Source organism: Musa acuminata, chromosome BXJ2-6 (assembly GCF_036884655.1).
Source record: "Musa acuminata AAA Group cultivar baxijiao chromosome BXJ2-6, Cavendish_Baxijiao_AAA, whole genome shotgun sequence".
Classification (NCBI taxonomy): Eukaryota; Viridiplantae; Streptophyta; class Magnoliopsida; order Zingiberales; family Musaceae; genus Musa; species Musa acuminata.
Window position 1 is genome coordinate 44,186,636 of NC_088343.1, and position 26,058 is coordinate 44,212,693.

Here is a 26,058-nt window from a genome sequence, read left to right on the forward strand (position 1 = left end):
CTCTTCACCCATCACCCGTTCATACGAATTACATGAACAAATCCATGTTACGTTTAACATAAAAGTATGTGACCGAAATCAATGCCTATTTGAATCGTCTGCTATTTGATATTTGATTTGGCCCATTATAACTTTATTATCCAAACACAATGTCCTCTTTTTCCATGGCAAGTTGCTTCAGTACTCTATAGATCAAGTGGAGAGAGAGAGAGAGAGAGAGAGAGAGAGAGAGAGAGAGGAAGAAGAAGAAGAAGAAGAAGGAAAACCAGTACAGCAACTCAGAATCCCCACTGAGTCGTCACTTCCATTGCACAGAACGGTACCACAACACAAAAGTCCCACTTCCACCGATCGAGTTCACAGCTCAGGCAGTCCTAGTTTAGCTTTCCAGGGAGGGAGGTGGGCGTGCACCGACTCGTCTTCCTCTCGGGAGTCCAGAAAAGAACAGCGTAACCACAGCAATCGATAATATCACGAGACCTGCACCCGTTGCAGCTCCTGAGAGAAAAGCAGAGGTTTGGATGCATGGGATTCCTGCACTTACCACCTTTTGAGAGTTGCATGGGACCTGCACTTGCAGTCCTTTTGGGGGGAAAAAGAAGGAGAAGTTGGATTCACGGCATGCACTCCATTAAAGCCGGTCATCATCATCATCATCACCTCCCCCAACGCAAACATGCCCACCATGCATTGATTGGTCTCTCGATGGGACCTTGCGTGCTCTTCCACCTTCTCAAGTAACAACTGATGACGAGAACTCAGCTCGGCTTCCACCTTCTCAAGTAACTGAGCTCTTACCTCACATCCTCTTTTGCTCTTTTCGCAGTAACCTGTCTATCATGGTTTCTTAGACAAGCTTGATAATTATAATTGTATGCCTTTAACTTAGGGTTATCGATTTATATAAACTTGTATTGTTTTAGATAAGACTTCAATGGAAGACCTCAATGGAACTCGGTGAAGACTGAAACGGAGGAAGGAGCGTTGCAGCGGGAGTTTGGGATCCATCACCACGCTGGAGCAAGCTAATCTCCTTCCTTGTCCCCTCTTGAAATGGGTAGGTTTACTGATTGTGATGGGTTGTAACAGTAAACCCTTCCTTGTTCATCGCCAACGCTTGCTTCTTTTGTGGTACAAGACTAGATAAGCAGCAATAAGGTGGAAGCTTTCTTCGTCTTTTCGATTCTCCCCACGTGACGCGGAAGACGCCAATGGCGGCGGGCAGTAAACTGCGGCGGCGGGCTTCAGGCGGGGGATTTCTTCCCTGTTAGGTGGCAGAGCGTGACCTGGAATCGAAATGCTTCGAGGTCTGATCATTTGCGGTCTTAGAATATCATCATCGGTTTCAAAATCTCTCCTTCTTTCCTTCCAAATGGTTGTTTCCGGTGGAATATCTGATGCCGATCCGTGCTTTGCATCAAAATCTCGTCTTTTTTACCGGTGGCTCCTCCTGGGGTTCTTTCTTGTCCTTCGATTGTGTTTGGTGTTCTTGATGTGTGATTTTGTTGCTCAAGTCATATACTTGATTCGCATTTCTGCCGTCTTTTCTTCTTTTCCAATTGCTATCTCCTATCTTAATCAAGAGACAACTTGTCAAATTGGCTTGCGGTTCTGATGGGTCAAAAATTAGTACAATGGCAATGCCAAGTCAAATTGTTGATCAAACACATGTTTTTTTTTTATTCTTACCAACTAATGTGTTTGAAAATTCAGTGGCCTAAAAATTGGATCTTGACTTGGTTTGTGTTTGTCTGGTCTTCTTGAATTTTTTGCTATCCATTGTGCATTTTATTAGGATCATTTTCAAATCTTTGGTATCGCTATTTTCCAAATTATTGTGCATTTTATTAGGATATTTTCCAAATCTTTGGTGCCGCTATTTTCCAAATTATTGTGCATCTTATTAGGATATTTTCCAAATCTTTGGTGCCGCTATTTTCCAAATTATTGTGAATTTTATTAGGATATTTTCCAAATCTTTGGTGCCGCTATTTTCCAAATTATTGTGCATTTTATTAGGATTCTGCCTCTTCACGCGGACATCACATCTACTCGGTTGTTGACAAGCATCACATCAAGTGTTTTCTTATTCTTTTTCTTTACTTGATGATGTTTGCCGTTGAAGTCCGTATCTTTTCTATAGAACAGACTGACTCTGAGGCCAAAACTTGCAGCTTCTCTGGCTCTTGGGACATTGCATTAGATCTCCTCTCAGACTATCTCAATTCAGTTTCCTGGTTGCTTCTCCTGATTGCAAGGTAGTTTTTTTGCTAGTCTTGCATACAAGATCTGATAATGTGCTACTGTTCTCTGCGTATATTAAATTAAGATTTGTCTTTGGCAGTGCCACAGGATTATTTTGCATCATTTAGATGGTTTTGCTGGTAAAAGATATTTAATAACTCAATTTCAATGAGATTTCTCTAGATAATATTGCTAACTTGAGATATGATCTGCAGCCTTTTTGGAGTTTGGTTTTGACATTGGCATATTTCTGCTTTTGATACTAGAAATTTGACTGAGGGTTAACCACATCATTTTAACATACTGTGTCATCTTCCTATCTAGAGGACAGGGCTTTGAATGGTAATGTGGGCCTGACGGTTAACCAAATCATTTTAACATAATGTGTCATCTTCCTATCTAGAGGACAGGGTTTTGAATGGTAATGTGGGCTATTAGTTACGAGCATCTTTCATTGCATAGTCCATTCTATGTGATGATCGAAGGTGAGAGTATTGTTTCATGGCATCTGTCAAGAAAAAGGTTCTCACAACGATGAGGGTGAGTAGTCCACTAACAGAATTAGAACAGTTTCTATGTCTATATGACATTTTCATTATTGAAACAGTATCTTAATGCATCAGTATCTCTTTTGTTGATTAACATATGTGTTCAATGGTACAAGGATGATATATTATTGCGCTTACTAATGTATATTTTAACCTGATATATTCTGCTTAGCATTTACTGGTGCAAGTTAATACGTACTGCTAAAAGTATCTGAATTAAGATAATAAGTTTTATGTATCACATTTTACAGGATCCTGCAGTTTCCAATTCTGAGATTCTCGAGCATCCATATGGCAGATTTGCCTTTTTTTCTTAGCGTGCATAAAATTTGTGTCCATTTCTTTTAAAGAGGTTGGCGTGATTCAGTGAACACTTTCTGTTATTCAGCATTATCATGGGTACTTGTGTGTCAACATTAAACAGAAGACCTAGATCTCGGAAGTATTCTCTCCGATCAAGAAAATGCTGTAGGAAGATTTCTACATCAGTCTCCGATGCACCTGCCCCTAGGAAAAATGATTTACCAAATCATTTTGCTTGCAGTCAGATTGTTCATGTTAAGACTGCTGCAACAACTCGCCGGAAATCTGAGGTCTCAAATCTTGCATTCCATCTTACTCAATTGCAATGGCATCACAGCCTGATGGAGAGAAAAGGTATGGGATTCCTTCAGATGGCTTCAGCCTGTCATGCTTTTGTTAGTACAGTTTTCACCTTATTTCTAGTTTCACTCTTTACTCCCTCTTCTCGAAAGGGAATAATTGGGAACACTAAATAATTGGATGATGATATATACTTGCAGTGTTATGCCAAGAAGAAGTATGGTTTGATTCTGTCAGCATTTTAGAGTCTGAATCTGATGATGACTTCAGTAGTGTTTGTGGAGGTATGGAATTAATTTCTTCATCTCAATCATACAATGGTGCCTTCAAATGAGCAATATCTCTTGGTTCTTTTATTTTCTGTAGATTGTCTTTCTTCAATAAATGGTTCGATTGGGACCCAAATGCTGCAATATGAAAATGCTTCACTCTTAGTGGATGCTGTATGCAAGTTTGAGGAACTTCTTGATACCACCCCAATTGCTTTGGCAGTTGAACAACACATTGAAACAGATGAGGGCAAATCTGGAAAGCTTTTGAGCAATGATGAATGTGAAGATGCAGATAGACTTGAGATTGTAAATCCACAAGGGTCTGATATTCAGTTGGAAAAGGTTGATGAAGCAAAACTTAGAAACCAGACCGAAAGTTGTACCAAAATGAAAAAGGTCTTAGAGGATATCTGCGGTAGCTTTAAAGGTTTAAAGGAAATAAGACATGACACGGGGGAAAATTTTCGTGACAGCGCATTGAAGCAGTTGTCTTCGTCATGTGCACCTCATTTAGTTCCTTCCATCAGCTTTAACGATAAAATTCAACAGTTTCCTACTACTAGCCCACAATGTCAAAAGAGGAGGTCAGCAGTGATCAGGGTTTCAGTTAAGCGAAAATCCAAAGATGGAGATGAAACTACTGAATTTTGTAAGTAAACTTATTTTGTCTCTTTTTGTTCATTTGATTTTATTATTAAATCTTACTATTATTACCGGCTAATATTCAAGCTGATCAAAATGCTGCAGCTACTTTACTGCATAATGATCATGGAATTTCTTTTGGCAGATAAATCACATGTTGAATACCTTCATTCCTATGGAACTGTCTGATTGCCAATATGAAACTGCCTGTACACTGTCTATTCTTATGTTGCTATTTAGTTTCCCATGGTTGTCAAGATATCTAGTGTCAGAGTAAGGACCTATGCTTCATGAGTTTTCCTTTTGATGCATGAGAACAGGATTGCTCCCTGCATTCCTAGAAACCTCTGTGCTACTCATCTTTTTTTCATCTAATATTGTCGCCTATCATAGTATCTTATAGACACATGTATATGTATGGATATATCAACTTAGGATTTTTAATCTAAATTGATGTCTTAAGGCTGAAGTTTGTAACCTCTGTCCTTAAGTGACAACAGTTTACGACATGGATCATTTATTTTATGCAAGTTAACTAGACCTTCTGTTGAGAGTTCTATATATAATTTGTCTGCATCAGTCTGCTTCTTAAATCACTTCTTAGCATTAAGTTCCTATTTTTCTGTTCTCAAGTAATATAAATGTAGCTGCACTAAATATAGCTCATTACAGTATATACAACATCCTTCTTCAAGATTATACTTCACTGTTCATTGTGTTTGTGACAATTCTGTAACCATCAGAATTTTATTTTGTGATGCTTGATATCTCCTGACTCTACTCCTTCAAAGCACTACTTACTTTGAGATTTTATTCTCATTCCCTTAAAATTTTCATGTAGATGTATTAAATAAGTTCATAACAGCGTACAACACTTGTGATAGATAACTCCATTTTCAATTACCAACTGTGACAATTTCATTTTCTAATCTTGGTTTCATATTTAGTGTGCTTTGTGCTTTACAACTCTATAAAATTCAAAATGATGATAGATATGGCGACTTTTGGAATAGGTGCTTCAAAGAAATACCTATATCGGCCAATAGCAGGCTTGTCAGTTCCATGTTCAACCAGCGAAAAACCAGCGCAAGGATGCTGGTCTACTCTTGAACCTTCATCTTTTAAGCTTCGAGGGGAGAGCTATTTCAGGCACGAATAGTTCATGTATTTTTGAATGCTTATAATTCAGTCTAAAACTTTTTTTCCTTTTTTTTATTGTTGTTGGTTTTGGTAAGCTATATAATGTTCTTACTCAGAGATAAGAAAAAATCGCCTGCTCCACATCATACCCCATACACTCCAATCGGTATAGATTTGTTTTCATGCCAACGTAAAGTAAATCACATTGCTCAGCACATTGAGCTTCCCTCTATTAAGGCACAGGAGAAAGTGCCCTCTCTGCTGGTTGTCAATATTCAGGTATCTTTCACATTTCTTATGGCTAACTTGTTTGGTTTCATCTTAAAACTTTCCTCAAACTTGACAGCTTCCTACTTATCCTGCTGCTATGTTCCTCGGTGATGGCGATGGTGAAGGGATGAGTCTTGTACTGTACTTCAAGATATCTGACAATTTCGACGAAGAAATTTCTCCCCAGTTCCAGGATAGTATTAGAGTAAGTTGCTTCAACATTTTTTCTTACAGTAGTATCACTGCTAGTCAATGTTCATTAGATTCCAGTTGTGCTCATGCTACACGATCCTCTGCAGCGATTTGTAAATGATGAAATAGAGAAGGTTAAAGGGTTTCCGATGGACTCGACCACTCCTTACAGAGAAAGACTTAAAATATTGGCTGGGTTAGCCAACCCTGAGGATCTCCAGTTGAATAGTGCAGAAAAGAAACTTGTCCATGCTTACAATGCGAAGCCGGTGCTTTCACGCCCTCAACACAATTTTTATCAGGTGCAGGATGACATACTAGCCTTTCTTTTACATTACATGTCACATGCTAATGTTAGAATCGAGGAATGCAATTGGTACTAGATTCATATCAGCATACCGGTACATGGTATGCCAGCACATACTGGTAGAACGAGGAGGGGGAAAGGAGTTAGAGCAGAAGAAGGGGAGGAGGAGGAGATGGCGGCAGGTGGGAGGCTGGCAGCGGGTGGGTGATGGAGGATGAAGCGGGGAGGGCGATAGAGACTGCAGGAGGACCAGGGAGCGCTCATGAGTGCTTTAGGGGCTTTTAAGCTTGGAGTTTAGAAAAACAGGGAAAAAAAAGGATGAATCACCCAAAATGGGGTGGCCTGCCTTCCTATTCATGGCTGGATGGTACCAACTGGTCCGGATGAAATTGAAGTCCTTGGCTAGATTCCTAATGTCAAGTGTATCTCCTAGTTGAAAGTGAACAATTTTCTGTAGCTATGTCATCAAGATTTATAATTATCTAGTAATATTGGGTCGAACTTTTTCGACCATGATCTAGTCATATTATGGTTGCATGGTTATGGATTTTCTTTTTCTGTATACAGGGTTCGAATTACTTTGAAATTGACCTAGATGTTCACCGGTTTAGCTACATATCAAGAAAGGGATTTGAAGCATTTAGAGAACGATTGAAACATGGAATACTTGATCTGGGTTTAACGATTCAGGTACGAATGAATACTCAGTTTTTCCCTACTTGTCCTGCTTTGTTATTGGCCTTCCTTTGATGCTATTTGTTTCAATGATGCTCTTGAAATCTTTATCCTTCACTCACCGTATGGGGTCTTTCTCCTGTTTGTTGCTCCAACTTGTTAGCTACTTTGGCTAATCACGATCATGAGTTTGACCTTGTTTATCGCATTGACTTGTGTGCATGTGAAATTGCAGGTTACATATTCATATTTTTAGCTCATTGCTTTATGTCACTCTTGCTGTAGTGTAAATTTATTGCTGCACTCATTGGTAAAAAATCAATTTGGAACTACAAATGTATCATTTAGTTTTATGGAACGGAGAGGTAATCACCAAATAGAGAGGCGTAAACTTCAAATCTGATGACACTCCAGAATATACGTGAAATAGTGATGCGACTTACCATAGTAGATTGCATGCCATGTTTCTACATTTAGCTCTGAATATGTCAAACGACTTTACCATTGTAAAATCGCTAGTTCGAGCATCAAGATCTTGGGATTTCTGAAAAATTTTCAGCAAATGAGGGTTTTCAGTGAGTTCATCTGATCAAAGAAATTGATGCAGGCACAGAAACAGGAGGAACTACCAGAGCATCTCCTGTGTTGTGTGAGGTTGAACAGAATCGATTTCGTCAACCATGGGCAGATTCCAGCACTCATGACGGTCGACCACGACATGTAGCTGGTTTGAGGATGTGGGTCAACCTTGGAAGCCAGTTGCCTAGCCGAGAAAGAAATCTAACAAGTCAAATGACCTCTGCAAACACACTAGTACTGTGCAATGGCTGGCCAATTAATTGAGAGCCCAAACACAAGAGTTGCATTGGCATCAACTGATTCACACTGGCCAATGGCATTCATGCTTGGAAAAAGAAAGAGAGCCAAAGATGTGGTCTAACAAAACCTTCAAAGGAATGGTTTATGATGAGATTTATATCTGATAGAAGCCACAAGTCCATCTTAAACATGTGTTGATAATCAATCTTGTTGAGGAGATGAGTAGTACTCCTGATATTATCTAGTGAAAAGTGAAGACCAACTCTCAGTTTTTTTTAGCTAGACAAGTATTTGTCTTGCACAAAGTTGAAAGATCCATGTAGCAGTCTGGATTTGTGTATGCAGGTGAAAGCCATAAGTTGGACACATGACAATATCTATCCCATCTTCCTATATTTCTTTTAGGAAAAAAGACAAAAATGTGGCTGCAAAAAAGATCATCTTGTCCCATTTTGGTGTAATCTTGTCATCATCAAACAATTATTATTTTGTTGTTGTTGTGGTTATTGTTATCATTATTATCAGACCAATATAGTTTGAAGGATCTTTTGTCAGGCTGGAGGCCGAGTTTTCCTCCTCTCCTCTCATGTCTTAGTCTTCCAATTCTTTCCCTCTTGTCTTTCTCTCTTCCGTCTCTTGTTTTCCCTTTGTATGGGATTCAGAAACTAGCAAAAGCTTGGAGTTTAGAGGAGCAGGAGAAGAAGGGAAGGGGAGGGCATGGCGAATAACTCTTTGCCCAGTTATGAAGCCTGTACACGGCCAGCCGACCCTTTCTCCGACGGCGTCTTCTATAACGAGCGACCCCTGTCCCATGCGTTGCCCCTCTTCTTGCTCCAGATAGTCATCATGGTCTTCACATCCTACGCCATCTACTTCTTCCTCCGCCGCTACAACCAACCCCGCGTCGTGTCTGACATAATCGTAAAACCCTGCACCCTTCTCTTTCTCTCCTCGAATGATTAGCGATGCAGGCGGCGTTTAATGTTTGGCTTACGTACGTACGTACGTCGACTGGTGTCATTGTTTCAGAGTGGTGCTCTTTTAGGGCCGACTCTTCCGTACGTAGTGACTCGAGTGCTTACCTTCTTCCATTATCTCTTCGGCTTGGGCGGTGCGGCACCCGACTACGAGCACATCAGACAGCGGTACCTGGGTACGGTTTTCCGGGCGGAAGGGCTTTCGTTGATGCGCACCGCAGCAAGTTTCGGCATCCAGATGCACTTCTTCTTTGTCTGTGTGAAGATGAAACCCGGCCACCTGAAGCGGTGCGGGAAGAAGGCCTTCGCCATCGCCATATCCAGTGTGGTCGTGCCCTACCTCCTCCTTAACGAGCTCAAAAAGGTGTTCAAGATCCGAGAGGACTACATGATAGAGGGCATCGGCTATTATACATGCCTTGACTACATCAACATGATCACTTCCATCAGCTCGTTCCCTGTGGTGGGCAGCATCCTGGCGGAGCTCCGACTGCTCAATACCGAGCTCGGTCGCCTCACCATGTCGGCGTCCCTGATCGCTGACCTGGGCAGCAGTTTCTACATCGTCGTCTACACCATAGTGACGGTGTCCAGAAACCTGAGCATGGGTGCGCTGGAAGCAGCGAGCAAGATGGTCGGCTATGTCATCTTGGTAGCTTTCCTTTTCTTTGTGTTCCAGCCATGGATACGGTGGATCGTACGTCGGACCCCCAAGGGTGGCCGCGTCTGGGAGGGCCACGTCATAATGGTGATTCTCGCCGTGATCGCCATGGGCGCCTTCAGCGACTCCTACCTGTCATCCCACTGGGAAGCGTCCGTCTACTTGGGGCTGTTGGTGCCCGACGGGCCACCGCTGGGGACGGCGCTCATCGAACGAGGGGAGTTCATCCCCGCCGAGTTGCTCATACCCCTCACCTACCTCATCGCAGGCAGGTGGATCGATTTTACCACCGTCACACACCCCAAGATGTCTGTGGCGCTGCTGCTGTACATGTTTGCAGGCTACACCGTCAAGACCCTGTCCGCAATGGTGCCGGCCATATACTTCAACATGCCGATTCGCAATGCTGCCCTGATGGGCCTCATGCTCAACTTCACCGGCCTCGTCCAGATCGCCAACTACATGGGCTTAGCAGACGCATACAGCGGCACTCCCGTACGTCCACAACCCTCCCTCGTTGCTCATCTCTTCGACTTGACTGCCCTCTGTTCTGCTCACGACCTACTTTCTGCACGATCTACGAGCTCATCATCGCTCACCTCACCTCCTCTTGGCTGATGCGGCTGTGCCTGTGTACCGCAGATTATGAATCAGCAGGCTTATGCGGTTCTCATTGTTTCTGGTGTCTGTATAACGGCGATAAGCTCGTCGTTGGTGGCCATCTTCTACGACCCCTTGAGCTCCGACCACGTCATGGGCTGTCGAACGGTGCAGCACCTCATGCCGCAGGCGGAGCTTCGCCTGGTGGCGCCGGTGCTCAACGAGGAGCCCGTCCCGCACATTCTCAACCTCCTGGAGGCGTCCTCCGCCGACGAGCAGACCCCCATCTGCGTCTACGTCCTCCACCTCGTGGAGCTCATGGGCCGGGCCACCTCCACCATCATCGCTCACAAGAACCGCAAGGGGCAGCTGGACGCGCACCAGATGGACCGCCTCCACAACGTCTTCATCAACTACGAGCAGACGAAGAAGGGGATCGTCGCCGTCCAGCCGTTCACCGCGGTCTCCCCCTACAAGAGCATGCAGCACGACATCTGCTCGCTCTCCGTGGAAAAGAACGTTCACTTCGTTGTTGTCCCGTATCCGAGGAAGGAGTTGGGGGCCAATGCGGAACTCTATCAAGCCACTCGCAGCATCATCTCCAATGTCCTCACTCAGGTGGGCGCAAACCTTTCGATCGATGGTTTGTCTGATGAGCTGCAAGTTCTGGCCGGAGCATGATATGATGATTCGTGATTTGCATCTGCAGGCTCCCTGCTCCGTCGGCATCCTCGTCCACCACGCCCTCGCCGGCTTCGGGCAAATCGTGCCGGGGCAGTTCCAGTACCACGTCAAGATCCTGTTCTGGGGCGGCGCCGACGACCGGGAAGCTCTGTCGTGCGGCGCGCGCATGGCACTGCACGCCGGCGTCAGCGTCGACGTCACCCGGGTCCTCCCGCCGACGGAGCGCAACAGAGACAAGGACGTCATCTGCGACGAGGAGCTCCTCCGGGAGTTCCAGATCAACAACGCCGACAATGAGCGGGTGGCGATCGAGGAGGTGGTGGTGAGCAACGTGGAAGAGACCATCGGCCTCATCAAGTCCATCGATAAGGCGTACGACCTCGTGCTGGTGGGGCGGCGGCAGGGGTCTAGTTCGTGGTTGGGTGAAGTAATGGACGAGTGGATCGAGTCGCCGGAGCTGGGGATGGTGGGGGATATGTTAGCTTCCTCGGAATTCACCGATTCCTGCTTCTCCGTTCTTGTAGTCCAACAATATGTTTGACGGAAAACAAGCTAATCACTGCATGCACGTAAAGATCGGAATGATCCATCTCTATGTTCAGAACATTCATCACTGCATGCCTTGTGCAGTTGAATCGATCACATAAATATGCAGTAATTTAACATCCATCCAACCAAGAATTTGAATCGCAGAGAGCAAAAAATGTTATTTGCGTGCTTCTGTTTTCATATGCTGTATAACAAGCAAAAAGAGATGATGTAAAATGAGATAAACATGTATACATATAACCCACTTGTAAGTGGTTATCTCAAAGATTATGTAAACTGGTTCAGGAAAAAATTGCCAGTATAATAATTCATCGGCTATGAGAGATATTGGTGCTTTTTGCCTCTTCATCACCCCACAAGAAGTAGGATCTGACCAAAAGAAATGTGTAAATAATGAATGATGTTCTACATGGAATGAATGATTTTTTGCATCCAACTCCAAGAAGGAGACATGGTTAGCATTTTGGGAAGGGAGCACAAGGTTGTGGTTCCAGAAGTTGCATCACCATGCATTTTCATGAAATGGTCGCCCTAGTCGGCAATCCGGGCTTCTTAGATGGAAAACTGCGTCTAAACCTTCATTGCGAGGTCGTAAAATGAAAGGATGTTTTCCACTAATAGCAATATAATGATTAACCATTCCATGTGATCACTTTTTCTGTTCTGGAGGACTTCTTGAAGGAAATGGATGTTGTGCTGCAAAGACAACCAGAGATTATTAGTAAAAGTGCACATTCGACAATAGCGGGATCTGATTAGTCTGAAAAATGGAATGTGTATCGGTTGAAAACAAACATTAAAATGATCAGGGCACATGCCACAACAATTTGATTGGAGCAGTCATCTCGCCCAGACACTTGACTAGGAGATGAGTTCTTCCAATTAAAACCAGAATAGATGGTATAGAAAGTAGAAAAGATGGTACCTCCACAAATTTCAGTTTAAAATCGAGGTTTCCGATACGTTGTGCAAGTTCGTATTCTTCTCTTAGATACTCCAGAATTTGGGCATAATTCGCATTTTTCCAAGCAATTTCGGACCTGAAAAAAAAAGGTCATGTAATACTACCACATGCTTGAGCATAAGAAAAATAAGTATACTGAACTGGCACTGAAGCAACCAATTCGGCAACCTACATGTTTAACTTAGTTTACTGATTATAGGTGATCAACTAAGGGTTTGAAATGCAAAGGTAATTAGATCTGCCATTCATTTTCCCTAAAATTTTAAAAACAAATATTGCCCTCTCAATCTGAAAATGAAATTTGCTAAAAGATTGCAAAACACCAGCATGCAATTCCAACATGACAATAAGAATATATATATGTATATATATATATATATGTATATATATATATATATATGTATATATATATATATGTATATATATATATATATGTATATATATATATATGTATATATATATGTATATATATATATGTATATATGTATATATATATATATATGTATATATGTATATATGTATATATGTATATCTATATATGTATATATGTATATATATGTATATATATATATGTACATATACATATACATATATATATATATAGCAAATTTCATTTTCAGATTGAGAGGGCAATATATATATATATATATATATATATATATATATATATATATATATATATATATATATATATATACATATGTATATATATGTACATACATATGTATACATATGTATACATATATATATATTTATATATACATATATATATATACATATACATATATATACATATATATATATATATATATATATGTATATATATATATATAAATATGTATAACACCAACATGCAACTCCAACATGACAATAAGAAATAAATCCCAGTTCACACGTAAAAGGAATATTGATACCAAGGATTGTCTTCATTTAGGCTTAAGGTGTCATATGCAAAAATAGAGACCGAAAAACCATCGAACCGACTTTAAAAGATCTGGATATGTTTCAGTCATATATGTAAAATTCTCAGAGATGTAGATACATGTACATGGTACTGAAAACCGATATATCGAGATACATCCACATGCACATCATGTTGCTTGTTTAAATACAATAATACAATGAAACTAAATTAGCAGAACTTATTATCTGTCATGCTATTTCCTCCATGAGATCTAGCAATTAAAATGCTATACCAAATCTCAATGTTGCATCCTATGTAACACAGATAGTCTTCAAATTCCTTGCCATCTCCATATCGGGTACATTTTTCAGATTGAATATTTCCATTATATTTTTCAGATACTTGAAAAAAGTATCTAGTTTACTACATTATTATAAAAAAATATTAGATACTTCAAGCATACTCATGAATACTTCCTGAAAATACTGTCTTGCTTTAATGTTGATTCCTTTTGTCATGGAGAAGGGTGTATGATTAAACAAATTATTTATATGGTGTTTGTATCAATTATTAATATAACTAAAACAATGAAATTCACTTATCTTATGTTCTTGCTATCTCTTCTACATTTAAGACATAATATTAGTAAATTCTAACTTTAATAATGAAAATTGTAGGAACACTAATTAATTACTTATTACTTGTCGTGAACTATCTATTCCAAAAATATAAACTTATGTCGAATTACAATATGTACAACATTTTATATCCATGATATTGTGTCTATATTGCAACTTCTGCATGTGTATCTGTATCTTATGATATTTGCACAATATCCATGCTGAATAAGTTGCATCAAAGTTCCTTCAATTGGAATGCACTTACCTATCAAAAAGGCCCAGCTTTAAAATCACATCAGCAAGACTAGAATTTGCCCTTCCAACAAGTTGGAACAGTTTATTCCTGTTCATGTTAAAAGTTCCAGTCTTCTCCATGCCACGATTAATGTCTGTAAATTCCTCAACCATATCATCGACCTGCAAAAACAAAGAAGACATATAACATCAAAATCTTCACACCATACTTTCTTCGCTCAATCAAGAAATGAATTTACCTAACTTACTTGAGCAAGACATCATTCTAAAATTAGTAGAAAATAGATGTCCGAAAGACTTAAGGGGCTTGTGATTCATGAGTACCTGTCGTACATAATGATCGAGAGCAATGCTTTGACCTAGTACACTTCCAATTATGCGTATTCCATCAATATCCAAACATTTTAGAGTTATATAGTCCAGACCTCCTTCCATCCATGCTTCCAATGATGGCTTCTCAACTACAGCATAATCTGATCATGCAACATAAAGTGGCTTAACTTTATAAGCTGAAAATTCTTTTTCAGATTCTATTGAAGATGTAATTCTATAGATATTTGCACTTCTAGGGAAATTGTTTCCAACCAAAATGGACATAAGAGAAAAAAGTGAAGAAGAGAATAATCTAACAAGATTAAAAGTCTTTTACAAAATATGCACAGTAAAATACCCAGAATCAAATCTACCAAAGAAGAGTATACGTCAACTGCAGATGGAGCTGAAAGATGTGATGCCAAGCTATATTGAAAGGTGTCATGTGTTTTTTCTTACTATTAATATAATAATAACTTTCGATGTCTCATTAAGATGGCTCAGTAACCAACTCAAACCAAATTTCCCACCTTTCCATACTTATGCAGTGCAATTTGTCTAAAGTCCTAACAGTGTTCATCTCATGAGGTACACTCAACTTCTATAAGTCTAACAGGTTGTGAGTCTACACTATTTCTCAACCCATATATGAACATAAGCCTATAACTGAATGACCTTAAATATTTGTCCTCTCATTGCTTTCCACAAACATCTAAAATCAACCACTATACTTGATCACCTTTTTAGCTTCAATCAAGGCTAATCATTTTTTCTAGGAAAATACTATATATGTAACTGGAGGGTATCGAAAATGCAGGTCGAATGACAATCAACCAATGACAACAATTAACTTACTAGTTATAAGTTCAAATATTCATGAAAATGAAAGACTGATGATTTATTGTATAAGTTTACCATCCTTTCTCATCTCTGGTACCAATCCAGATGCATGCTTCCGGATTATATCTAGATACCGCTCAGCTTCATGATCTGCAATGTTGAACAACACGGCAGAACCGTATTGGAATACAATCACATGGCGATAATGTACACTTTCTTTGACCACACTGTCCTGCAAAGAAATAAATTTATAAGAATTAAGAACTAAAAAATATACCATAACTTTACTGTTCAAACCAGGACATACCAACCAGACTATAATTTATTAGATCATGCTAAATATGAATCATATTTTATAACATATGATATAAAATTTATATGTTATGTATCAAGGTTTGTCATACCACGGTATATCGATCAGTACAAGCGGTATGTACCGGTCCAATAGGGGATCATTATAGGCGACACATACCAATACATCGGTACAACCTATTGTATCATATGTCGGTACATTGGTACGTACCATACCGACAGTCGGTTTGTCACGAACAAAGCTGTAAGCAGAGTGTTCGATGTAATGTTTGTGTATGTCCATGTCTTTCGGTTTTGTTCATGCTTTGCACAGCATATAGAGGGCTTACACTAGATTTGATAGTCTCATTTTGGTTGGCTTGTTGGCCGTTTGAGGCTTGTAAACGTAGGTAGTGTGCAGTCGTCGCACAGAGGCAAAACTATCAAGAAACAGGCCATCCAAGCAGTAATTTTGAGGGTTTTCTAGCTCCACAGAGTGGTGCGAAGTGTCAGCCAGCACAACGCCCGGGAGCTACCTGGGTGGCACATGACTAAATAGGCCTTTGGGGTAGTGTCTAGGGCTGGTTCGCTGCCTTGTTCCAAAACAGTATTATATGGGCACTTGTGATGACTTTTGGCCACGGTGAACCACCTTGGACCATTTGTCACATGACCATTCAGAGCTTGCGAAGTCTATGTTTGTAATTTGCATTGCTTATCAAGTGTTTGCTGAAATGATTGCTTGGAGGATCTTAAGTTAAACGTTTATTCTATCCCGTCTTCTTTTTTACAAGTACTTAAGGGACCATGAGAGGTTTCGGGGAAGCTGACCCTTGACGAATGGACATACAAAGGTGCCGCACGACCTAGGTAAAACCAACTAAGTATGTGACAGGTCGATACACTAATACGGACCAGTAAGACAAACCATGTTATGTATGACTTATATGCTAAGGATGCATAACTTGAATAATAGATTTTTAGTGATGTATCACATATTGCATATAATAAAATATATAGTGTAATATTAGCATATTGTAGGCACAAGGACACAAACTGCCCAAAATAACCCAAATTATAAGTACGATTGCTGTTTGCAGATTTAAAATTTTAACAGAAACAGCTTTGGGGCTGCTGTAAGATAGCTCTTACGCCATCCAAGTGACTAGGAACCAAGTCACAAAAATAACCTCTTTGCTTGCAGGAATGAGGTTGTTTGCATGGACCCTCTGCAGGTCACATATTGGCGGAAGTCTGCATACGACCATCATTTTGAGACTTGAGGATATAATACAAAAAAATGCCACGGGTGATCTAATAACAGCATTTTTCCCTTGCATTATCACTTTGTGCATGTCAAAAAGATAATCAACGAACAAAAACCTTAAAAAATCATACATGATATATGCATGAGACTAACCCACGGTGTTACATAGATGGTTGCATCAGAAATCATAGGAAGATTGTGGTATAAATCAGAGATGTGAGAAAATAATACAGAAGTTACCCATTAAACTAGTGTCAAGTATGCAGATCACCAGAAAGCATCACAAACTTCTGTTGAATAACATCTTGAATGAAACATTGAGGGAATATCATAATGCCAAGAATCAATAAATTGCTTCTTCAAGAATGATTACGCAATGTAAGATACATGTAAGCAGATTAGACAATCGATCTTACTGATGTTTCAGGCTGGAAATCATTGTAGCGCAGAGCAACACAGTTAGATGATCTAGAAGTCGGAGGAATTACATCACTTGAATTCTCGGTCTGCAGGCTCTTCAGATCAATGCTGCCAAAACAAATCATTCTCAGAAACCTCTACAATAGTTGACACATACAAAATAGCAGAGCGTCCTAAATAATTACCAACATGTTAAGAAATCGTAAAGCATGACATTATCATTAAGTTGGGGAATATTGGCAGTAAATAAGAATTCCATACCAAAGAAGAGAGGAAAAGGAAAAACAGTAGAACCTAAACAACAAATTACACAACAAGATCAGTTCTTTTCAAGCAAAAAAGTCCACGAGCACTAAAGCAGATAAGAAATTGCAGATGAAAAGAACTAAAAGTAACAAAAGAAAGAACGAGATTGGAAAGATTAAAGGGACACCTAGTAGAGAGGAAGAAGGCCTTGACCGGGATGTACTTCGCCACCTCCTCCTCCGTCTGCGACTCCCCTAGGCGTCTTTCTCCGTGCCCCTGATGCACGGGAAAAAGATTGCTTTCGTACGCATCAGAAACCGCCGTGTTTCCGGAGAAAAAGCTCAGGAGGGGCGAGGAGGAACAGCTGCGCCTCTGCAGAAGCGGAGGGGGCGCGGGAGACCTAAGAACGGATCGCGGCGAAGGAGGAAGGGGCGACCTCGACGCTCCCAGTAGGCGCTTCAGGTGGAGGAAGGCAGTCCGCCTCGACATCAAAAGTCCCAAGTTTTGGGCGCAACCCAAAGCCGCCGTCGCGCTGCTTTCTTTCGCCCTTCTTCTATTAAGTGAAAAAATAAGCTCCCATTAACAATTATTTATAATTGTTATAGAGTCGTATATCAGAACATATTCCGTACGTCCACGAATTCTTACTTCGCGACTTCCGTGGGGCCCGCAAGCTGACAAGAGGGCACAAGTGGCGGGTAATCTTGTAGGTACGATCGACAAGGTGTCGTGTGCTTTTTAAAGAAAACCTCTTCTTTTTTTTTCCTCTTTTTAGTCCTTAAAAAAAATATATTATTATTATTATTATAGTAGAATATAATTAATATGTATACATTAAGAGTGCTAATAGATCTTCCAATTGTGATGGTTAAATGGTCCGAGACACTATGAATCGATCGATATGGAATATTTAGTGGTCAAAACTAGCATTATTGCGGAATCACTTCATTGAGTAGCTTTTAGATTATTTGTTTACATTAGCCTTTTTTATTTTTTTTTTATATTATTATCTAACACTTTAACTAGTTAACAATCATTTAGTAGTAAGGTAAATTTTGGAACATACAACTGATCATAAAAGTTGACATCATTTGAACTACATCTACAAGAACATGAGTCAGTTCTATGAGCTAACCAATGTCAACTTCCAGAAATAAACAAGTCAAGGCAGTATTCACTCCAAGTTTAGTGTTCTTTATATAATTATTCTTTATGCACTTTTTTTATTATACTGTATTTTGATTCGGATCTATCTTATTTTAATCCAATTAGAAACTAATAATTCCATTCAACCCTAATGGTTCGATTTGATTTGGATTAAGCTATTATATGATATTAAACATTGCTAGATTATTATTTTCTATCATATATATATATATATGTTGAGAATATTCAACCGCAACCTTTCACCGAACCACTGTGTCATCATCGGCCGTTTGGTTTGGGGTATCATATGGTTTTGCCTGTCCCTAATTAGAACGCGGTAAACATCAAAAATACCTTCCTCACTCGTGGGACCCTGTCAAGTGGGGTCGGTGGCCCCCTCTTCGCCGTTCCTCGCTCTGTCTCACCGTGTTTCTCCAGAAGAGAAACCACGCGTCCTGCAGAATCCGCCGAAATCGCCGTCGCCCCACACAAGATCCACCAGAGGGGAGGCCGGATCCTCTTCTACTCGCTTTCTGGTGGCCGGGAATCCTCATAGGGTGCGATATCGGTGCCCATCTCTCGGCATTTTAGCTGTGGTCTCTCACCTGCCTGTTTCTCGTTCGATTGAAAAGGCACGTATTTGATTCGCTTTTCTTGCTTTTCCGAGGTTCCTCGTCGTTCTTGTTCTTGATCGCATTGGTTCTGAGTGAGTCTCTTGCTTGGTTGTCGACGCTCTGTTCGATTTCCTATCGTTCTGTTGTTGCTTTAATGGATTTGGATGGAAGTGTTGATATCGTTGTGGGAATATCAAATGCTAACCAAAAGCTTTCGACTATGACCATGAAATATGTAAAATTTATAATACGTTGCAGCCATTTGTTCTTCTTTGCTTTTCGGGCCAGTACTCGATCTTTTGATATTATGGCCATCTCTCTTGGTGCCAACTGCGTGGAATTATACTTCTGGGTGATGAGGAGTCCTGAGAGATATCGATACTCATGTTAGCCTTCACATTTAGAGTTAGCAACATGGAAAACTTCATGTATGCATCAATTATCGGCTTAGAGGACCTATACTTTTTATGAATCCAAATGGAGCTCTCATCAGATACTGGCTGGAGCCAAATTTGGGGCAGAAATTTTCTCCAAGATGGAGAAATATGCCTCTTTTCCTTTATGCTCCAATTGTGTTAGTACTTCTATCTAAGCGATTTTTTATTTTCTTTTAAAAAGAAGTCTGGAAATGGCATGAGTAGAAGATGTAAGATGATCCGTGGCTGTCTGTAGCTATCATTTTAAATGCCTTTAGGTCTGGAGAGTACATTTAATAGGAAAAAGAATTGCTCAATGCATGAAACTTCTTCCAATGTGAGGTTTAGGAAGGGTTAAATTTATTCAGGCTTATTCCTATTACTTGCAATACATATGATTAATGCTAATGCTTGTTTCTTTAGTTCTACAAGCACTTTCTATTTTTTTCGGTCATCTTACAAAAACAAGTCATGCAATTGTTAGTGGAAAATGGAGTTATAATATGTATATATTAAGTTGTAAGTTTAGTTCTGTTTGAGTTTGATATTTTATATAACTAATAGGTCTCAACCGGAAGGTATGAAAGGAAAGGGTTCCTTCCTTAGGGATGTATGGTAATGCATAATAATTTTATACTAAAATTTGATAATTTTTACAATAAACCGAAGAACATGCTTCTTGCACTCAAAGTATGGTTATTATTTTTTATGCAACTTTCTGTCAAATTTATTAAGTTGTTTCTTTGTAAACTAATAGCTTTTTCCTTTATCACTGACGATGCACTGTGTTTCTTGCATGTTCATCTTCCCAGAATAGATTATTTATTGCTGTGAAGTTTTGCACTGTCTTAGTGTAGTATCCAATGCAACATAAGTGACTCTATAATTCGTCTGGCCGCTATAATTCTTCCTTGGGTATGTTTCTTAGTCTGTCTTATTATGTGCTCATAATCCTGCCTATTTGTTGCAGAAGTCAAGACACAAGTCACATTATATTTATAATTCAAATGAGTCAAGTGACAGATTTTAGTTCAGTAATTCCTGAAGTAGTAAAGCCTAAAAGAGTAGAAAGGACAACTGCAACAGTGGAAACAGATAGCATTACTACACCATATCCTTTAAATACTGATGGGAAGATTCTTTCTCGCTACTTAAGACCTTCTACAGGTTCTTGCCATGATTTCTGTAAATATGGACTTAAGCATGAATATGAAGAAAAGAAAAGGCATCACTTTTTCCTAGGGGCTTCAACCAATAGCCAGATGCCTGATGGCGAACACAATCAATCACATTTCATGACTGTAAATCAGAGAAAGCACAAATCAGAGCTCAAGCCAAGGACAACTAACACAAAAGATGAACTCACTGATAAGACTAGACTCAGTGAGCAGATGGATCTTCCACCTGAGATGATAATTCGGACTTCCAGTTCCCTTACCAATCTAGCAGCAGGATTTGTTCGCGAATCCTCAAGCTTGAAGCATATTTCTACAGTACATGACCGAGAAAATAATGCATCTTTTGAGCATTCAGCTGCAAATCAAAATGAAAAATTATCAGAGGAATTTATGGATGTTGCATCTGATGAGCATGAATCCAGAAGATTATCCTGTGAATCTGTAATCACGAAACTCGATAGAACAACCTTGCAGAACGGTGTTGCTGTTGAAGAGTGTATACCCATCACTAAGGTAGAAGGTTCATCCGAGGAACCTGTAAGTATAAAGTTTATGATTTCGTCAACAATTCAGGAAAACTTTGCTTCTTCTGAGCATAAAGCAGAAAAAGCAACGGAAGGATCATCATTGGAGCAGATAAGCATGGAATTGAGGATTGCATCTCCCATCATAGATGATATTGCATTTGCTGAGTATCAAATGGCCAATGGAGTAGATGAATCATCTAATCAATCAATGAACATTGGGGTGAAGGCTCTTCCTGGATCATCTGAGGGGCCATCAAGTCTGAAATTGCTGAATCATAAGAGCAAGGCATCTGCTAAGTGCAGACCTGCCTATCGAGCAGAAGCATTACCTAAGGAAGCTTTGAGCATGAAGCTAAAGACTCCACCATCTCAAAAAAGCTCCACATCTACCATGAACACACCAATTGATCAAGCAGGATTCGCCAAGAAACAGATTCAGGTGAGGAGTTCAAGAATAGGTGACAAAACAAAGAGAGAGTTGAACATGCTGAAGAGAAATGAGGAAACTGGAGGCTCTAATGGACATAAAGTCATAAAGGAGGAACAATGTGATATATCCGTTGGACCAAAATGTGTCAAGAAGAATTTTGCAGCAAGGAAAACAATGAAATCAATCAGGTTGGAGTCTGAGCAAGAGCATCCATCATGTTTCAAGAGCAACATTTTATCTGCCACACCCAGAGTAGTGAAGAAGGCAACCTTACCCCCTTCCAAGAGTCTGGTTGATAGATCATTTGTAGGTGGGACATCTTTAAAGTTGAAGGTCTTGGTAAAATCTTCACCTGCATCCATTTCTTCAACAGGACTATTTGATCCAAGGTACCGGGAGAAGATAATCAATGTTGGAGACAAGTCTAATGGGGGCAAAGAAAAAGCATTTGAATCACTGTCAACCCTTCCATCCACCAAGTCTCGGTTTTCTAGGGTATCAAGCATGAAGCTGAGAAAATACAGGAAAGTAATCCCTTCTTTCACCACGAATTATCAAGCAAAAGCTGGAAATTTTGGTCTCAAGGATAAAACTATCCGTGCATTTGAGCCTAATTTGGAGAAAATTGACCTGAAAGCCTTGAGGCAAAAACTCCGAAAACACAGATCACATCCAGACAGGAATGAAGAGCTCAAGGAATCTGGATCTCAGTTGGGCGGATCTAGTGAAACTGTTTTGCACAGAGAGGCATCGCAGAGAACCTACAGAGATGTTTGTGTTAGTGAAATAAAAAGTGCTCCTGAAAGGAATACTGGTGTTAACTCAGAATATAAAATTGGCACATCTCGTAAGTCAAACTTCAGCAGAAGTAAGATGGTTAACCTTCAGCCTGAAAACAATAATAATCCTCCGAGGAGACTCAGATTCAGGCAGGTTCAGACTGTAGGTGACAATCGGAAGGCTAAAGAAATAGCGACAGAGAGCTTTAGAAACAGGATGGAATCAGATGGCGTAGGACCAAGTGCTTCTCTCTCGGATGCTATTAATGTTGTCTTGAGACATCAAGATGTCAATGATAAGAAAGACACCCAAGGTTTGTTCAATAATGTGATCGAGGAAACTGCAAGCAAGCTTGTTGAGTCTAGGAAGAGCAAAGTTAAGGCCTTAGTTGGTGCTTTCGAAACCATTATCTCTCTTCAAGAAAGCAAAGTAGCTCCACTAGTTGCAGTTCCCTGATTACTTTCTGATACTTGGTCAAAAAGTGTTCATGATGCTATCACCCTCCATTCTTTCCTTTCCAATTTAGTTAAATGGCTTTGTTTTGAGGATCCTGGTGAAGTTTATGTACAGGTGTAGTATGGAGATGGAAAAAAACTTTAGATAGATGGATTTGGCTTGCAAGGCTTACAGATTTTGCATGAGGAAGATGTGTCAGTGGCACAGATTGTGTTGGGCACATATTTGATTGCTGTTTGTGTTTATCTTAATATGTTTTGATGATCCCAAAAACTCTCAGAGATGTGAAACAAATAAATTGCTTTCTTTTTGCCACCTCTCTCTGTGTCAGTGAGATGTAAGAATTTTGATATCAGCTAGTGCATGAATTCTTTACCTTTTCTGTGTATATATGCAAGGAACAAAATTACTAATAACAAGCATGAAACTATACATAGGGATCAAACAAGAGAAGTAGAATTCAAGCATGCTCAAATTGGATGGGATCATATCTAAGTCAATTCATTACTTTATCAGATTAAGTTTCCATGCTAATTTTTGCTACCATTTTTATTTCTTTGGTACTCCTGATTTATTTGATGGTATAGAATCTAATAAATTTAATAGTGATAGATAATACAATAAGCCTCAAACATGATGTTATTGACATCTTAATCCGCAATGATATGTACTCAACATGCCTAACTCGGTTGTTATTTGGGTCAATTGGGCCCCAATTGTGTCAAGCGTATGAGCTCAAATCAAACCCAAATCCATACGGTTTAGCCAACGTCTGTTAAACTCTCGAGTTCGGTTCGTATCAGGTCGAGAATTTATACCGATTTGTTATAATAATTATAACGGCATAAGATACCGTTACAATCTTTTTCCCCTAATTTCTGCCGATTAGAGCTTCCCCGATTCGAGCTCTAAATTGGAACGGTTTTGGCTTCCATGGCGGTGGCGTCGGTTCCATTGAGGGCGGAAGTACTCTCCTTGCTCCGATCGCTCCTGAAAACGGCGAGAAAGTTCGGCGACTACAACATCAGGGAGTACGCGAGGAGGAGGGCGGTCGACGGGTTCCGCGAGAACAAGGAGCTCTCAGATCCGTCCGCGATCGCCGCGGCTTTCGCCGAGGGGACGTCTCAGCTCGAGGTCGCGAAGCGGCAGGCGTCTGTGTACACCTTGTACGCTCCCAGTGCAAAGAGCGTCATGGAGGTGAGGAGCTTATGACGCCTCCGATCCAAAGGTACTGAATCTGTGTGAAATTTGATGGGGTTTCGATGAATTTAATCGTTATAATTTTGGGGAAAGATTTAAGCTCCAGTTACTTTTTTTTGTCGATTAATTGCTGGATACGCTCAATTCGCTATAGAAGGATTGATTTTGGTTTCATGAAGTAGCCGGAAGTTGGGTAGCTTCCATGTCTGATAGAGAGTTAACAGATTGGATTCTGTTCAATGAAGTTCGTAAACTTATCCGAAACATTAGTTAATTGTTTGTGATATTAAAAATTCCATCTTTGAATAGGACATAATTTTCTATAAACTGTATCGATTTAGGGAGTACTGCATGCTGGTGTTTTGTTTATAAGAGGATCTGTGGCGCAGGATGCCCTATTCTTTCTTTATTTCAGAAAGACCTGTCTAAGGTCCACATGAAATTATTTCAAAACTGTGGCTGCTTGCGCAAAAACTACGTAGTGCAACTATTGATAGTCAATCGCGAATACTTCTCTTCTATGGAAGCAGAATTCATTAATATGATGCATCATCACGTACAGGAGTCTTTTTGAGGTCAACTGAATCTATTGATCTTGAAATGACATCCTACGTTGCAGTCTTGGACAGTTTCACATCTCAATTTGCAGCAAGATTACGCTTATATCCATAATCACAACATCCACACCTCTTAATAGTAATTTTATTGGGAATAACATCTACAGAAGATGTGATCTTTGTGCCCTTTCAGATCATACTTTGATGTATCTCAGACTAATTTCCAGTGCAAAATGTACAATACACCTCAAAGCTACGGCTGCTGCCTCCTCTGCATGAGTTACAATAAACTTTTCTGTATGTAACATAAGCACTCCATTCATATCATGACAAACTGCTTTATATCATGATCACGCATCATTAAATAATGTTGCATCTGCATTAATTTTGTAAAATCCTGCTGCAAGTTTACTCCTGAGAAACTATGTTGCCAGCAGTTGGTGCTTTGTTTGCCTCATTCAAGCTTTGATACTCTTGCAACAAAAAAACACGTTTGTTGATTACGTGGTGGTGAGGCAATGAGTTCTTACATGCATATATTAATTTGTTCTGTGTCTCCACAGAAACCATAGGATCGTTAAAACCTTCTGAGCATCATGAAACACATTCCATCATCTAAATAACCATTCTGCAAATGATTCACAGTCATCTTCATCTACCTTTTAGCATAGTTGGAATCCAAACCAAACAAACATTAGTCTATTAATCTTTTCCATAACTCCACATCTATCATGAATATTGTTTCTACAGAAATGATTGAAAACTATAGTTCAAAGTGGAGCCTAGTTTTTTCTATGTCAGCCTGCTGAGTAATGACCACAAGGACCATAGATCAAAGTTTTGTGTAGGGTTGTTACAAATGACTGCACCGAGGTAGACATTGTTGTCTAACAAGTATTTTTTTCATAATTTAGATAACACTTATTGTGCATGAATGCTAGAAGATCATACATCTTGTACGTGATTGTGACATACACACTGATATCTGAAATGTTTTAATTGAAGGAATAATTGGCTCACATGAAAGATAAAGAAAGCATCTGAAAGCTTGAGATGAATTCTTCAAATTGAGGGATACTCTTTAGCATAAATTTGGTAATCAAAAGAATCTGTAGATGAAATTTGATATAGACAAATACAAAGACAATGTTCAAATATCCATACAAAGATATTAAATTTTAATGATCTTAGACTGGTTAATTCATCTCATTTATGACCTGTGATTATCTAAGACAAACGACAATGTGAGGATAAATTGATCGGGGCCTTCCTTCCATTTGTTGACTTTTCTGATGCCATTGGGATCAAGTCATGAGACAAGCCTTGCATACTAGCATAGAATTCAATTCCTGACTGGGAGAACGGGCAAAGGATGATCGCAGGATATCTTATTATCTCCAAGACTTGAAATATTGGTGCAATATTAAACTTCCGGTTACTTGAAGTGTATCT

General features: G+C 39.8%; 4 protein-coding genes across 7 annotated transcripts; 3 read left to right on the plus strand and 1 right to left on the minus strand.

Moving 5' to 3' along the window:
• Positions 1-123: 123 nt before the first annotated feature.
• Positions 124-8,242, plus strand: LOC103990099 (uncharacterized). Of its 4 annotated transcripts, none has more exons than XM_018827147.2 (13): positions 124-782; positions 924-1,057; positions 1,139-1,307; positions 2,175-2,258; positions 3,044-3,449; positions 3,596-3,679; positions 3,762-4,316; positions 5,323-5,458; positions 5,566-5,728; positions 5,796-5,924; positions 6,019-6,213; positions 6,786-6,908; positions 7,501-8,242. In XM_018827147.2, exons 5-13 carry the CDS (start codon positions 3,188-3,190, stop codon positions 7,615-7,617), a joined length of 1,764 nt encoding a protein of 587 aa, XP_018682692.2. In that variant the 5' UTR covers positions 124-782; positions 924-1,057; positions 1,139-1,307; positions 2,175-2,258; positions 3,044-3,187; the 3' UTR covers positions 7,618-8,242. The 4 variants fall into 4 exon arrangements, with proteins under 4 accessions (XP_018682692.2, XP_018682694.2, XP_018682693.2 ...); XM_018827149.2 differs by having other exon boundaries at positions 1,144-1,307; XM_018827148.2 differs by having other exon boundaries at positions 769-842.
• Positions 8,243-8,429: 187 nt separating this feature from the next.
• Positions 8,430-9,968, plus strand: LOC135614010 (cation/H(+) antiporter 15-like). The gene is made up of 2 exons (XM_065111003.1): positions 8,430-8,633; positions 8,742-9,968. Exons 1-2 carry the CDS (start codon positions 8,430-8,432, stop codon positions 9,966-9,968), a joined length of 1,431 nt encoding a protein of 476 aa, XP_064967075.1.
• Positions 9,969-9,995: 27 nt separating this feature from the next.
• On the plus strand, positions 9,996-11,187 carry LOC135613732 (cation/H(+) antiporter 15-like). Its single transcript, XM_065110769.1, has 2 exons — positions 9,996-10,568; positions 10,660-11,187. The coding sequence occupies exons 1-2, from the start codon at positions 9,996-9,998 to the stop codon at positions 11,173-11,175; spliced, it is 1,089 nt and encodes a 362-aa protein (XP_064966841.1). The 3' UTR covers positions 11,176-11,187.
• Positions 11,188-11,323: 136 nt separating this feature from the next.
• Positions 11,324-17,848, minus strand: LOC103990098 (protein RETARDED ROOT GROWTH, mitochondrial). Its single transcript, XM_009409129.3, has 7 exons — positions 17,490-17,848; positions 17,053-17,164; positions 15,154-15,310; positions 14,251-14,399; positions 13,937-14,088; positions 12,109-12,223; positions 11,324-11,879 (listed from the first exon to the last, which is right to left on the minus strand). Exons 1-7 carry the CDS (start codon positions 17,789-17,791, stop codon positions 11,754-11,756), a joined length of 1,113 nt encoding a protein of 370 aa, XP_009407404.2. The 5' UTR covers positions 17,792-17,848; the 3' UTR covers positions 11,324-11,753.
• Between the last annotated feature and the right edge of the window lie 8,210 nt (positions 17,849-26,058).

Coding starts and splice junctions, on each gene's coding strand:
- LOC103990098 (XM_009409129.3), bottom strand. CDS start 17,791: ATGTCGAGGCGGACTGCCTTCCTCCACCTGAAGCGCCTACTGGGAGCG. Junction 15,311..17,052: donor ATTTCCAGCCTGAAACATCA/GTAAGATCGATT, acceptor ATTTCTTTGCAG/GACAGTGTGGTCAAAGAAAG. Junction 14,400..15,153: donor ACCAGAGATGAGAAAGGATG/GTAAACTTATAC, acceptor TTGCATGATCAG/ATTATGCTGTAGTTGAGAAG.
- LOC135614010 (XM_065111003.1), top strand. CDS start 8,430: ATGGCGAATAACTCTTTGCCCAGTTATGAAGCCTGTACACGGCCAGCC. Junction 8,634..8,741: donor GCGTCGTGTCTGACATAATC/GTAAAACCCTGC, acceptor TCATTGTTTCAG/AGTGGTGCTCTTTTAGGGCC.
- LOC135613732 (XM_065110769.1), top strand. CDS start 9,996: ATGAATCAGCAGGCTTATGCGGTTCTCATTGTTTCTGGTGTCTGTATA. Junction 10,569..10,659: donor TCTCCAATGTCCTCACTCAG/GTGGGCGCAAAC, acceptor TTGCATCTGCAG/GCTCCCTGCTCCGTCGGCAT.
- LOC103990099 (XM_018827147.2), top strand. CDS start 3,188: ATGGGTACTTGTGTGTCAACATTAAACAGAAGACCTAGATCTCGGAAG. Junction 3,450..3,595: donor CAGCCTGATGGAGAGAAAAG/GTATGGGATTCC, acceptor ATATACTTGCAG/TGTTATGCCAAGAAGAAGTA. Junction 6,909..7,500: donor ATCTGGGTTTAACGATTCAG/GTACGAATGAAT, acceptor AAATTGATGCAG/GCACAGAAACAGGAGGAACT.